A 15,416-nucleotide genomic window follows, 5' to 3' on the forward strand; every position below is an offset into this window, starting at 1 on the left:
CACTGCAATAGACCAGAACCCCAAAATACTCATTAGCCGTGTGGCCTGATGGGGACACTTTACACCTGTTTTACATGTAAAGAAATGGAAATGTTCCTCCTTTTGGGGGTTTGAATGGTCGGCAGCATTACGTAGCTCAGCGGCCATTTGACGACTCCATTTTCCATGATATCTATTGTCGCCAACTTCCTTTGGTCTGCCGTGGCAGGGCAATGGTCAAGTTCTATGCAGAATTCCTGCAGATTTATTGCCTAACACAGAGTATGTCAGCGTGAATCTTAGCAGAATACGTTTATGTTTTGGGAGCAGGGAAATAGCTCGATTGACCCACTCTGAAGTGAATTAGGACGACACACGTTCACAAGCCAATCACAATAGAGGCAGTATACCTTGCAAACTGAATTGAAAGAAAACTGGAAATAGGAGAATGAAATGTGCCATTTTATTTGTGAAGGAGCCATATGGTTGCTAATTATAACCAAAGATTTAAGCTTTAAGCTCACGGCTGCTTAAGATGTAAAAGGAGACAGATGTTCTTGCAATTACAGGGCTCGTCCGCTCAGTCCTCCTTCTGCTTTCTAGCTAGATCAGGTGGAAACATTTGGGTTGCCCTCCTCCTTCCCCCACATCCCCTCCCTCCAACACACACACGCACGCACTCTCACACACACACACACACACCTCCTCCTCCTCCCCCTGAGGGAAGGAGGTGCTGGTTTTTAGGAAAAAATACACACCACACATTATAAAAAGTACAGAACTTTATTTATTTACATTAAAAAAACAGTTGAAAATGTTAAAAAATCAGCGTGCAGTTTCGTTCTTTTACAAAACATCCAGTGTGAATGACGGCAATAAATAATAGGCATAAAAAAAAAAAAACGAAAAAAAAATCACACGGCTTAAGTGCGATCACACAAATTCTGCAAACAATGTACAGGTTTCGAAGAGCAGCTGCCATCCATAGAAAAAGAAAGCAGGGCATTGTAAGGCTGGGCTTTGACAGTTTGCAAAGATAAAAACGGAAAATAGATCCTGATTTCTAAAAACTGCAGTGAATGGAAATGAGCCACAGCCTGCGGACACAATCTGCTTCGAGGAACATCAAACTTTCACAAATCACAATAAGAACACAAATGCAGTAAACCAACGCGAAAGAAAAAACAAAGTATAACAACCTCTTTCTGTACAAAATGTAGTTGGTTCTTTGAAACTGAAGCTTAGTTATTATTTTCCTCTCCTGAGAGTATGAAGGCCGTTTGTTAACTCGTCAAAGCGCTGGAGGACTCGGACTCGATGGACACGGAGGAAATTGGCCCTCGCTTTTTGGCCATTAGAGTTACTTTCTGACTCGATCTGCTGCTGGCCGTCAGGGCGCTCTTGGCCGACTTCTTGAACTTAACCCCCAGAAAGGCGTAGAGGATGGGGTTTAGGCAGCAGTGGAAATAGGCCAGCGCCTCGGAGATGGATATCCACTTCTCCACCGCTTGCTCCAGATCGCATGAGAGCGAGATCACCCCCAGCATCACCAGGTTGTCCAAAAAGATGCCGACGCAGTACGGCAGCCAGCAGGAGAAAAAACAAACGATGAGGATGATCGTGGTCTTCAGCGCTTTCCTCTTCTGAGCGTGGCTCCGGGCGCCTTGCGACAGCTTGCCGATGATGATGCAGTAGCAGTTGAGGATGACCAGACCGGGCAGTATGAAGCCCACTAGGATTTGCTGGAATCGGAAACCAACCGTCCATTCGACGCTGTGTTTTTGCGGGTAGGTGCGCTGGCACATGATCCTGGAGTCCACGGCCTCCATGCTTTGGTTTGGAAAGGGGGAGTTCAAAGGATATGCTTCTTGCACCCTGGCAAACACCAGGTCAGGTACAGTCAGCAGAACTGCAGGCAGCCACACGCCCACGTAGATCACTTTGGTTGCAAGCAGCTTCCTTGTGTCCTGGCTGTTGGTGGCCCGCACAATCGCTAAGTATCTGTCTAAGCTTATGAAGGCCAGGATCAAAACGCTGCTGTACAGGTTCAGCGTGTAGATCACGTGCACGGACACACAGAGGAAACTCCCAAAGTACCAGCTCTTAGCTGCATCAACAGCCCAGAAGGGCAACGTGAGGACAAACAGGAGGTCGGCCACGGAGAGATGGAGCCGGTACTTGTCCGTCATGGTTTTGACCTTTTTCTGGTAGCCCATGACCACAACGACTAATCCATTTCCAATCATTCCCAAAATGAATATAATTCCATAAACTGTTGGGAGGAAGATCTGGTTGAAGTTGTTGCTGAGCGATCTGCCACATGGCTCCTGGAAGTCTATGTCAAAGTCTACAGAATCGTCAGAGAGGTTGTCAGTACTGTTCTCAAAGTAGTCAGAATACATGTCAATCTGAAAGGAGAAAGAATTGAAAAGTTAGGGAAAAAAAGATTGATGTTCTTTCGTTACACAACTACTTTCAGAAGTGCATTTTGCTAACTTCAGAGCTGGCTAAAATGTTTAAATATAACTTTTCTCAAGGAAATGCTCAACGTTGAATGCATTTATTTAAATGTACAGTTATTTACAATTCAAATAATTAAGTATAGCCTACACCACTGTAAACGCGGGTGCAAAGTGATTTAACTTTAAAAATAGATCTGGATTAATTGCATTAAACAGCCTCAAGCACAAAGACTCATATTTGCCACATGGGAGAACAAAAGCAATGGAAAAAAAAGGACTCACCTCCATGTTTAGCACATTCATAACGTGAATTGAGGGCCGGCGTGGGTTCTCTTCGTGCGGGAGAGGGATCGACGGCTTGTCTGTAAGCAGACAACTCCTATAGGCTCGTGTATATATAGGTCCAGCGCTGGTGCCCCTGGCCCCGCCCCTGGCCCCAGGGGGGAGGGGGGGCGTGGCCCCGCGGTGCCCTCGACTGCCAAAACGGGACGACTATATAACTGCACGAGACTGCTCGTGATGAGAGCGTCAAGGGTTGTGAAACTTTTTTTTTTTTTTTTGTCGAAACAAAATCGAGAAAAATATTTACGTGCCTCTTATTTCCTCACCTTTAAAAAAAAAAGAAGAGGAAGAATCTTGAATAGAGTCTCTGGAGGATCAAGGACAGTTGTTGGAGAGGGTGTCGTTCTTATGCGGACACGGTTATGAAACAACACTTCATTTTCAACCGCGTTCCGCTGGTGCTTGCTCTCCATCTCGTGTGAGGATTACTGCATGCAAAGTAAAATACTTAATGCAAACTATGCCAATTCTGCAAAAATATAGCCTGATAAACTTTATGACATTACAACAACATCCTTATAGGAGTATTATAGAGAGTCAGAAACACCATGTTGGATCACAGGTGTACGCTATCACCCAGGGACTTTATTGGAGTATGCCAATGAATATAATTCATGTTATTGTGATAACATGGTAATTCAACCATTATCAAGTACTCCGAAGACCCACTACATAACACAGCAGACATATTTCCATTAAGTCCAATGGAGGTCTTTCTTGTCTCTGTCCAGGAGAGCTCGGGCGATTAGAGCAATTGTGGAATTACACACGCTGTTCTGGTGAGACGCCAGCAGCAGCCCCATAAATCGCACCTCCCTCCTGCTTCTGCACGTGGCAAGGACCGACATTCAGACCGGACTTCTCCCGGCCTCGTATTTCTCTCTACAAATCACTTTATAACTGTGTCTGATGACAGTTTTCATCAGCGGGGGTTTGAATCCGTCCTCACCTCCATCCACACCCTGTCTCTCCTCAAGTGCTGTTATGTCTGCGCCGCCAAGTGCTAAATGACCCCCGGTGGATTTGAAAAGAGCCGCACAGCCAATAATGTAGGATTTCTATCAAACGGCTATCGAGCCTCGCTGTGTAGAACATCCATTTTCACACCGATTAACCCAACCTCTCTGATTTCAGTTAAGGTATGATGACAGGGCCGGGCCAAACCAAATGCCGCCGCCCCGCGCTCCTCTCCTCTCAGACGGTTGTCTGAAACCGAATCTCCTCCATGTGGCATGCAAATACTGTGTATATGTCTTTGATATATGAGAGCAGTGATAGATTCGATGAGTCAATCTGCATCACTGAGGCGGAAGAGGGATTCTCAGAGCCAGCGTGACGAGATCGTATTTTGGAAACATCAGGAAGACACATTTCCGTAGAACAAAAACTATTTTTTCTTCTCCGAATTGCATCGATATTCATCTGCAGTGTTGCATTGCATGTTTTTTCCTTCTATTTATCAGATTTATAATATTGTGCATATCAGCACTGTACATATTTCCTAAATAGCTTATTTCAGAGGTTAGTTAAGATGTACTGCAAACCACTGTGTTGCAGGTGGGCTGCATCCCCTGCAAAATCCCCCAAAGCTCACCACTATTTATACAATAAGGGGCTTACACAAAATTAGGAAGAAAAAGGAAATGATTACAATCAGAGCTGAATTATGAAAAAAAACAGATTTACTTTTAATACTTTTTTGGAATAGATATAGAAAGAAAACACCACACGGATGTGAGCACAGAAATGCAGACAAAACAGAGCTCAGATCACTTTAATACAGTATCGAAACATTGGTGAATGGATAATCAAATAATAGGAATTAGTGCAGCATTCACAGACTCATCCGTGTGTCTGTGTTCTTCAGGGCCTCCTGCAGTTGGGGACCCGGGGAGGAGGACGGGGGGGGGATCTCAGGGAGAGGCCACTGTATTGGTACGACGCGCTTATCAACGCCATTCAGACGCAGACAGTTTATCAGCTATCTGCCTGAAAACAGAGCTCCTGGAATCCATCGGTGTGCTGAATGACATACAGAAATGCTTTTTTTTACATTCCTCATTACTCTCACAACAAAGGGGGATTCCTCTTTTAACTGCTCAAACTCTCAGAAGCAGTTTCATGACAATGATTTTCCTTATTTGAAAACAAAATGTCTCACATTTAAAAATCACCTGACGTGCAAATAACACAATGCAGTTAAAACTGAGTGCAAGTTTAGAGAAGATTCATCTGAATACTGACTTTAGTACAGATGTTTAAAGGGCGACACAAAAAAGGTTTTTCTTTTCTTCTCTGCATTGTGATTTAATTGAAAAGGACAAACATATCAGAGTTCCAGTGCAACATTGGCACGCTGCCTTGTGGCTCTTCAGGTATCATTGCGCTGATTTTGCTTTCAACGTCTGCGGTGTCTGTGTTTACATGGGGCTTATCATTTCTGTGGGATTCCAACAGAAGAGATTTCATTCCTCTTCACCAAGTAGGACCTTTTCTTCTGTGACTTCAGCAGGATATCAGCAGCCACCACTGTCAGCGTGAAGATTCAGATTGCTATCGGCCCGGCAGTACAAAAGATCTGTGAGCTACTTAGAATACAAATCACAAGAAGTGTGAACGCCGGCGAAAGGGAGGAGGGGTATGGGGGGTGGTGGGGGGGGGGGGCTCTTTGGCGAAGAATGGCTATTGAAATGAGCCAGAAGAATGCCAGAGAGATAAAGAGAAGAATGAGCAGCGCCGTTCAGTCAACACCGAGCACTCCAGTTCCAACTCATCCCTGCAAGTCAGCGCGGAATCATCTTTCATAATGATACCTCTATTTAAAATATCACTTTTCCCTTCTTTCCAATCAGCACATACACAAAAAAAGGAGCATCCAGCCTATATTGTGGAAGCTGACTTTGTGATCCCCTAAATGCACAAAAGGGCTTTAGGGTAACTGCCTTTAATCTCTCTCCTGAGCACTGAAAAGCGCTTTGTGTCTTTCAGTTGCAACAAACGAGAGCTTCTCCATCCGCCGAGGTAACGTAGGCAGACGTTTAGGAAAAAGTTTTTTGTTGTTGTTCAGCTCTGAACGCCCCTGGATCCGTATTGTCAGTTTTGGACCTACTTTGTGCCACGTGTTACCCGTCTTCGCTGAAAAGAACATGACCTCTGGTACGGGGGCCGCATTGTGGATTCAGCGTTTTTTTTTTAAAAAGGATTTTGGGTGATTGGAATTTATCTGCATTCTTGTGCATATTGTCATCGTGTTCATTATTCACTCTGGAATGCACACGTTCTTTATCTGTCTCCCACGGCTCTATAGGGGTGCGTTTTGTTTTTCCATCTCTCCTTGGTCGGTTTGCGAAATCTGTTGGGGCGAAGAAGGACGGGGGAGGGAACTGGGCCAAGGTGAGAGATTCATCCGTCATTCTCAATTGATGCATCGCGACATGAAGACATGAAACCAGAAACACGTTTTGTGATGTTGCTTTAAACGTGAATATAGTTAGTGAAGAGACATCAATCTTTCATGAGCCTTGATTTGAGTGGATTGCAGGAGCCGATGTCGGCAAATACAAGTCATAATGATCATATTTCTACACAGAGAGAGAGAAATATTTGCAAAAGCATCCGTTAGTGTTTAAAGGAGGAACTCAAATTTGAACAATAGACCTACTTTAAAGACAAAGCTCGCTCCTTATCTTTGGCACGCACCCTCTTAAACTTCCTACATTGTGCCGTGCTGCGGTGCTCTTGACTCTTTTCCCGAGACCTCAATCAACGTCACAATACCCCAGTGAATACATTGTGGCATGCAAAAGGTGTGCAGAAACAGCCTGACCGCTCAAGTGAAGTGACATATACCGCCTCCACGACATATTTATTAACACTGTATTAACCAGTTGGATGGACGAACGAGTTGCATCCTGGGAGAGAGTTTTGACTTCCAACGCGTCATAACCTGCAACAGCACGCTGACACAATGGTTCTGTGCACTAAGGAATGACACATAAGTGGTAAATTATAGAAAGTTCTGACTTTTATGGGTTTTATTTGAATATATGAGTCAGAATGAAATCCATGCATCTTTCTGACAAACCTTTAGTCATTATTTGTCTTCTTTTCTCCCTGGAATACCAGCGGGCTTCCTGCTCAGCCTCTGGTCTGCAACGTTGGTGGGCACTTTTCACGCTGATTAGATGGAATCCTGCTGCTGCCTGTCCTGACATGGAGTCCCTGCAGAATTTAACAACGGGGCATGAGCCAATAAAAGCTGAAATGGGTGACAACTGCCCTCGAGCAGTTAGTGGAGAAATATAAATCCGCGTGTGGCACAAATCCAAAAGCAAGCCTCAGTGCGGGTGGAGAAATACAGCTTGGTGTTGCATAGGAAGGGTGTTTTCATGAGTCCATGATAAATGCAACCGGGGTTCCCTTTCCTTTTGTGCCAACGTGTTTCATTGTGGTTTTGCTTTGCAACCGTATAGTACAACACCGGCAATCAGGTGATTCAATTGCAATCATTTGCAAGACATCAAGTTTTTCCAAAGGTTATTCAACCGTCATCTCCAGCAGGTCAGAGTCCATCAATTTAAACCTCGTTCTGACTTCCTCCAGTAGACAGACAGATCACAGGCAGCGTTCTTTCAGTTCTCTCTGCAGGTGGAGGTCCTCCATCTGTTCTGTGTGGAGGCCAACAGAGGCTCAACTCAGCCCTGATCGACTCAGATAACGGGGACAATAGACCAGATGACAGCGGATAAGCTTTCCAGAGTCGAGTGACCAATAAACCTGCTGCAGAGTCCGACGCCATCATTACTTCCTCGAGTCTCGAAGGAGAATCGTTTAAGATTACACGTCAGCAGCAGTTTGCCTCGACGGCCAGCACAGAAGCTCTATTGTTTGCACTTATTATTTGAAACAAATCACATGTACAATTGGTTGTATTGAAATCTGAAAAGAATCCATTTAGGTGATATGTGTTTGAATAATGCGGCTGTTTCTTCTGGATTTATTTAGCAAAAATGCCTCCGTTTACATTATCTAAGATTATTCAACCAAGCGTAACACTTTTAACCTTTTACACGGAGGCTCTGTGCGTAAAAAAACAAACCAAACTATCGCCTCTGGCATTTTGCTTTTAGTGGAGATTTATAGCACCACTCTGCACAATGAGACAGGCTTCAATCATTATTTAGTCTGCGATGGGAAGCGGACGAGCTGGATTTGGGCGTACGAGCCTCCTGGTCGATGGAAGCCGCTCCCTGTGGCGGGTGACGTGCGGCTGCGGGTTCCGGAGCGAGGTGGGCCGGTGTCCATGCACCAGACCAGAACAAAGCACCGGTGGAGGAGCATCCATCAGGACCCGGCCAGAGGGACGCTTTACCGCCCCTGTGGTGCCTCCTTGTCTGAAAGATGACACCGTCTGCGCGGACTGCCCGAAGCTACCAGAAAACAAATAGTCATTTTATTTTTCCTCTTCCTAGAGTCTGAGGAAAAAAAAGCAATGAGTGGTAAAAAGAAAAAGTCTTTTACACAATACATTTGTTTTTGAGTGAATCACAGTGCTCATCAAGCTGGAGCCCATGTGACACAATTCATTTCCTGTGGCGACTTTCTTTTTCACCTGCGGTTTAGTGAAAGTATGCTCGTTGGTTCGCTGAGTGTTTTCCACTTTTGTCAGCTTTTCAGCAAATATTGTTGACACAAAAGTGTGAAATGTGTATTATTTAAAAAAAAAAGGCGGCCGACAAAAGGCTCTGCGGGTTGTTTCTCCTCGTGTGTGTGTGTGTGGACAGGGAGTACCCCCCGTGAAATAAAAAAATACTGGGATTCGTAGCGGAACAAACCAACCCGCTGTGCTCCCTCAGCTCGAGAGTTTCCTCCTCGAGCCGACTCGTCGGTCGAATCCTGAAGGCGCTCGCCTGGGACCTTCGGCCCTTTGTACTCTGCTGCCTTTGGGTTTATTTTTTCTGCACAATTGAATTCTTTTCCTTTCTACAGACCACAAAGACTGCAGATCCTTACGCTGATACAGAGTGTTGCCTTTCTTTCTTACCGCCCGCAGCCTAAAATCTGGGAGGATTATTGTGTTTTTGTGTAAACAAAAGATGTGGAGTAAATAATACATCTGGATTTGCAGCGCATACACCGGCATCCGTTTACTTCGGACTTTGATTATTTAGCCGGTGCGTGCTTTGGGGTTTGTTTTATGACAGGAAATAGGAGCGCTGATGTTCAGCATACCAACAGCAGTGGATTCCCACAGAAAGGACGATTGATCAGGACGTGACGGCCGACGTTCGTTCCTCAGGAAAAACATCAGCGTCGTCTCCAACGAGTCTGAGCCGGACCGACTGTGTCAAAAAAACATCACTCTTCTGATGAACAACGACGGCGAAAATGAATTATTAGCAGCGAAACGCGCACGACTTAGACACTAGCTGGAAGAGCAGGACGTGATGGAGCGTTGCCTTTGTGGGGGCAGACAGAGGTTTTTCGGGCCCCAGGTGGGAGCAAGCGCCTATGAACTCATTTTGTTGGGACTGATTATTATCTGTCAAGCAGCGAGACACTTGGATATTTGCTTTGAGCTGCGGCGGCCAGAGAGGACGGCCCCCCCCCGAGGCAGCAGGCAGAATGTGTCATTATCAGGGCTGCCAACAAAGCCTTTGCTTTATCATCAATAACATCTGTACGACAGCGAGAGCGGTGTTTGTGTTTCAGGTAGCTCCGTGCTCTGGTGTCATTCACTGTTTGCTTTCCTCTTGTACCGAGATAAACCTTTGTGGTTGTTCAAGTGTTCATTGCACGCAGAGTAGTAACCTGCATGTCACACTTTCTCTAAAGGCAAAACTTGACTTTGTTTGGTCTCCATCCTTGTTTGCTTGTCTCGGGGGGGGTTTGACGCGCAGATGTTATGAGTTACAGCAGCGTAGGTGTCAAACCGGTCCCACGTGTTACTTTCTGCTTTCGCTTTCTGCTCTTCTGTTTATTCCAGACAAATAGCAGGTGCAAAACAAACACTGTCCTGTCCGTACCGGGGGGGCTTTCCTGGGCTAATTCAATCAGTAAATGGGAAGGTTTGACTCATTCACCAGTGGAAACCAGCGGCGTATGTAAATCTTCACACCATCTCAACCACCGCGGATCTAATTCACGTAACTGTACTTTTCATTGCATCACACCTGACAGCTTGGATCTACTGATATGACACACACATAAAAGCATGACGTATTTTAAAGAGTATCGATTCCATTTCTTGGTTGAATGATCTCTGCTAAATTAGGAGAAACTGTGGAGGAATCCGTTTGGATCTTCTCAGCAGATCACATTTGTATTTTGCACTGAAGGTGTGATTCACCATTTTGTGCCGGTGGAGGAGATTGCTGGCGAGTAACCCGGCTGACACCAGGACTCTGTTGTTGGCAAACAGAAGAATCTCAGGTGTGCTGATCTGCTGCTCGCTTGTGAAGCGACCGTTTTATAAGCGCATGCTATAAATGAAATGCTGTGTTGAAACAGCAATGGAATGTTTTTATGGACTATTTGTGTGTGCAAGAAGCAACAGCTCAGAGACGCTGCGGCGGAATAGCTGGCAGCTGGGACGCGTTTCTTGTTTCCACTCTGTGAATCAACAATTCATTTCCAGACAATTTGTACAAAAGGTGATTGTTAGCAGCAGGTCCAGCCTGTCCACTTACAGTTTCCTGAGTGAACCCTCCAGACAGCCATTGCTCAATCATGGTTCACCTCTCTGGCAGAGGGCACGGACGCCGGCTTTCACACTCACTTCAAATCAAATCAACGTCTGATCCATCATGGGCCTCTTGCCTGCAGGGCAGCTTTGGATCTGTAAGAACTACTCTCTGTGGTATCCACTAGCTGCTTAAGACGTGGACTGATGTGTGGGTGTGTTTGTGTTCTTGAGGATGCATGTGTGTGTGTGTGTGCACACAGTGTAATAGAATTAAAAAGGGCCTCTTTACCCCCTGAGAGGTTCCCATCTGCTTTTTTTAAAAATGTTATCTGACAGGATTAGGAGACTGATGTATGTATAAGACACGTATATATTTGATTGCAGATGTATCCTGACTGCTGAGGGCACTCTAGAGACACTGACAGACGTGACTTCTCAGCTGGACATTAGAGATTGTGATATTTTTACCCCCGTATCCTGTGAGTTTGGGCATTCTGCTGCTGTTTGTGCCTTCTATTGTTAGAAAACTGTATACAGGGCACTGCAGTCACAACCAGCTCTGCTTGAACAAAAAACGGCAGTTCCTGTTTCCCTTCGTCACCCTGTAAAACGAAGAGCGTGACATCGCCATGTGACATTTGCAAAGTGAAAATTGAAAATCGGAAAAATACATTTTCTGTCGTATGAGCGCTGTTTTGTGCTAAGCGGTCTTTAGCCACACATCAACCACACGCATTGTATGTTACCGCAAAGTCATTCACGAAGAAAATAAGTCCCATGAAATCACAAAGCTCGGGGGGGGGGACAAGAAACACCAACAACAGTTAGTTGTCAAACAGTCAGTTTGACGTGTTCTTGGTTTGAATGAGCGAATCGCTCGTTGTCGCAGCCAGCAGCATAAAAGCTGGAAGCAAATAAACACAATCTTCATTTACTGATGGTTTAATAAAATAAACACAGTATATTGGTTTCTTTGCTATATGCCCGGGCCGGCAGAAAGTAATAAACGATTCTTTTCTAACGTGGAAATTGAATCACGCTTTTAACATGACCAGTGACCAGCATGACTTTTCTGCACACACGTGTTCACAGGCACGGTAAACAACCGCAACCCACTCACCTCTCTCTTGTTCAGACTTATTATTAGTCTTACTCAACATCGTCTGTAGTGTCCGACGGGGCTCCAGCGATAGTGAATCACGCAACACCCGCCGCGTTTGCACCCCCTTTTCCCCATATTCTCGTCTGCCATGATTCATCCAATTTACCGTTGTTTGAATGCCCGACGGCTGGCTGCAGTCATAATATGTTTTCACAGCAGATAGCTTCTTTCAACACCAACTTTCTTAATCCTCTGCAGGGCTTTTCTGTTCCTCCCGAATAGATAGTGATGTTGCACCGGCTTTGTAACACAGAGGCGGACAAAGTGTTTTCATAACTCAGATCTCAGAGAAAAGTGCTTTCGATCAGTCTCTCGCTCTCTCTCCATTCCGGCCTTTTAATAAAGTGATGTTGTTTCACGCTCTCAAAACATCTCTAAACCCAACTCCAACTTGTGAACAGCAACGAGGAGTTATTTTATTTAAACTGTTAGATGTCAGCACAGCTGTGCGCTGATGTTGAAACATTTTACTCCTCAAATAATCAGATACCCTTTCACAAAAAGGAGGCCTTGGCTCGATCTCCGAAAAGGATGTGAAGCGTGAACCAAGCTCTGCGTTTGTTGGCACCTTCTACACACATTTTGGGGAAAACCGGGCGGCCGTTCTCTCTACCGCCTCAATAATGAAATGAAAGCTGCAGATGCTCTGCTTACTGGTGCCTTTCTTCACACGGCTTAAAAACAGCGTTGTGAACTCCTTTCAACACTTTCACCCTCATAGAAACACTCGGCAGAGACAAAAACTAACACGTCGTCTTGACGTCTGCCTCATCGCGGGTACGCAAGAACAAAAAACACTACTTGGACCTCACATCTCTCGGGTGACTGACAACCCTCCCGATACAAGCCACAGATGTCCTCAGTGAGATCAATGTGACCCCCCCCCCCCTGCACCACGGGGCAATACAGCAGCCCGAGTCGCACTTTCCCCCTCATCTCGTGTCGCGTGAGAGGAAAGATGAACTATCGACTGCTGCAGAGACACTTTGTTTCTGTTTTTTTTCCCTCTCGTCACGCTGTCGCAACACTTTCTTTTTTACACGCGCTGTCACGCAACGAGCGGGTTGCATTGAGCTGACCTTTGCGATGTGTTGCGCCCCCCACCCCACCAAAAAAGAAAGAAAAAAAAAAAAGGCCACAGGTGATTAAGTCATCAGCGCCGCAACCAGAGGAACGTGTGTAGTGTGTGTAGTGTGTGTAATGTGTGACGTATAGAGCTGCACAGGCTGCAGGTCGCCCAGCAGCACCCAGGAGCACCAGATGAGTCCTGCTCTGTGATCTGGTCATTGTGTTGGTGCTGCAGAGGGCAGATGGCCGCCCCCTCCCTCAGTAATGGGGGAGGGTGCGCGTCAGTATTTATGTTTCTTTGTGAGTCTCAATGTTTGTGTCTAAGTGTGTTTATTTCTCTTGGTGTGTGTGTGTTTTATACAATACTCTCAGTAATAGTGTGTGTGTGTGTGTGTCAGTTGTCTCAGTTCATTGTAAACCCCAGGAATCAGGAACGTTGATTGCCAAAATATGCTAGACATGACGATAGGTGCATAACGTCGGAGGCACAATGGACAACTAGACAAATAAAATGTTCAATTTAAAGATTTACAATTTGTATAAAATAGAAATGGAAGGCTACGTGCTAAGGATAAATAAACGGTAAGAGGTTAAATTAAAAATAAAAGTTAAAAATAAACTATCGAACAAATAACCATACTCAGTACAACAGTTTATGTGCATGTGGAGTGTGAAGGGAAAAACAGATATCAGTCTAAGTAATTAATCCTCAGACTAACTTCAAGGCGTTTCTCAAAATTGGTCAAATTCTCTTTGTGGCAGACTGTAGAAGTAGAACAAGGCTGTTACATTCAATTCTTGCAAATTTCTGAAAAGAAAGCAACGGAGAGACAGTTTCTTTTGCTACAGCATCATTTATCTCTACAGGTGAAGTGTTAGTTAATTCAATTTATCAATTTTTACACTAACTAAAAGATAATGATGCGTGGAATAAAGTGAGTCCACGCAATCTCTTTAAAGAGTCGTTTGAGGGGAAAAAAAATGCAAGAACGCTGGTTTGTTGTGCTCAGTGCAGGCGGGCAGCGGCAGAAACGTTAATGGCGGAGCACGTCAATCTGAATGTGAATGCCCGACGAGGCGCCGGGCCCGGTGTGTGTGCTTTGTTACTGCAGACAATACGGAGTTGACAGCACATCTGGCATCATAGCAGAGCCACAGTGTTTGTCTCCCCCGCCGGGATCTGCTCTCCGCACCATTAGCTGCTCACTAGGCAGGAAAGGACCAGCGATGTCCTACTGCCAGTCAGTCATGATGCATCACCAAACACACTCAGCCGCGTCCGCGCCGGCGAGTAGATGAAAGAACCGTGTCCCCGTGGTTGTTGGTTTTTCGTCCCCGACCGTCATTAGAATTACTACCTGAAGAAAAAACTGACGTTTCCACTTAGACGCCACCCTCTGCAAACAAAGCTGATGCTTAGTTTCCCCCCCCCCCCCCCCCTGTATTTAAGGAATGTTATTTATTTTGGATCAAAAACTGCAGAACAGAATGTGCCAGTTTGTCAAGGTTTCATATCTCGCAACTATTAGATACAACACAAACAAACAAACCACAGAACATTTTCAAAAAACAGCAGCTTACCCTCCCAAAATGGCTGCAAGAGGGAAACAAAAAGCCAAATGAGTTTCCACATTTTAGTTCCGACAATGAACCGATCATTTCACCCTTTCTTGGAGTGGCTGTTTTTTGTGTTGCATGCCTCATTATAGAGTCTTAAGCCCAATGAATACCGAAAACAAATGGCCCATTTTGTTTACCATAAAGCCCAGGGCAAAGGTTGGTGACCCGGCCATTCAAATTGAAACACATTTCTGCATTTAAGCCTCGTCTGGTCATCCATCAAACAATGCATCGTGATTACCAATTACCGAACCACAGATCAAACTAAATCTCATCGCTCCACTTCGCTCAATAAATGTATTGGACATAACAGACTTTGAAAGAATTGGAAGCAGAAGTGCGACATTCTGGGACCCGTGGGTTAATTGAGGCCCGGAATTGGAGCAGTGTCTCTGTGTCAAATTGGTAAGAACCCTTCAAACAAACAAACTAAACTGACCCCAAAAGGTGAAAGAGTGAAAGGAGAGCTGCGTGACCTCTTCTCCGACTCCGGTGTTTGTTCAGGGAATTTCAAGTCATTAAAGCCCTAACAAGCACGGAGCCCTGAAAGACCTGATAGTAAGTAGTTAAAGTGACACAAAACTAATTGCTGAAAGGGGGGGGGACATTTGTGCAATGACTTTGTTTGGTCATAAGTCTTAAGGCACAATTAGTGCAACAAAAGCCATTCCGAATCGTTACTCGGCTCACAGTTGAAGTCAATGCGATGATTAGGATTACGCCCACGGCCCCATTGAGTGCCGTTATTTCTCTGTCATTTTGGAGTCATTCATAACACCTCAAGGCAGTAACACTGAGGAAATACAAAGCAATTTGAAAAGGTGATATGAACAACCCTCAGCTACGACGGCGCTAAATTATTAAGGCGTCCCGAGATTGACATCGCGCGTTGTTATTGAAAAGAGTTGGAAAATTTGCAATCATATCAGATGAGGAGCATCAGGAGAAATGAGTGTGTGTGTGTGTGTGTGTGTGTGTGTGTGTGTGTGTGGCAGCTGCGCCTTCCGCTGTGGTTTAACCCTTCGGGCGCACAGATTTTTAGGGAATAAAACCTATAAAAAAAAAAAACCCATTAAAACATTGTGCTTTCACAACTCGC

At 45.1% G+C, this 15,416-nt stretch overlaps 1 protein-coding gene across 1 annotated transcript; it reads right to left on the reverse strand.

Annotated features, from left to right (window-relative positions):
* Positions 1 to 748: 748 nt before the first annotated feature.
* Positions 749 to 3,001, reverse strand: cxcr4b (chemokine (C-X-C motif), receptor 4b). The gene is made up of 2 exons (XM_040201816.2): positions 2,724 to 3,001; positions 749 to 2,387 (listed from the first exon to the last, which is right to left on the reverse strand). Exons 1-2 carry the CDS (start codon positions 2,742 to 2,744, stop codon positions 1,263 to 1,265), a joined length of 1,146 nt encoding a protein of 381 aa, XP_040057750.1. The 5' UTR covers positions 2,745 to 3,001; the 3' UTR covers positions 749 to 1,262.
* Between the last annotated feature and the right edge of the window lie 12,415 nt (positions 3,002 to 15,416).

Source organism: Gasterosteus aculeatus, chromosome 16 (genome assembly GCF_964276395.1).
Source record: "Gasterosteus aculeatus chromosome 16, fGasAcu3.hap1.1, whole genome shotgun sequence".
NCBI classification, from domain to species: Eukaryota; Metazoa; Chordata; class Actinopteri; order Perciformes; family Gasterosteidae; genus Gasterosteus; species Gasterosteus aculeatus.

What these genes read in the sequence shown, in the direction of transcription:
- cxcr4b (XM_040201816.2), bottom strand. Translation starts at nt 2,744, where the DNA reads ATGAATGTGCTAAACATGGAG. An exon ending in TGAATGTGCTAAACATGGAG is followed by an intron (nt 2,388 to 2,723) that starts GTGAGTCCTTTT and finishes TTCTCCTTTCAG; the next exon opens with ATTGACATGTATTCTGACTA.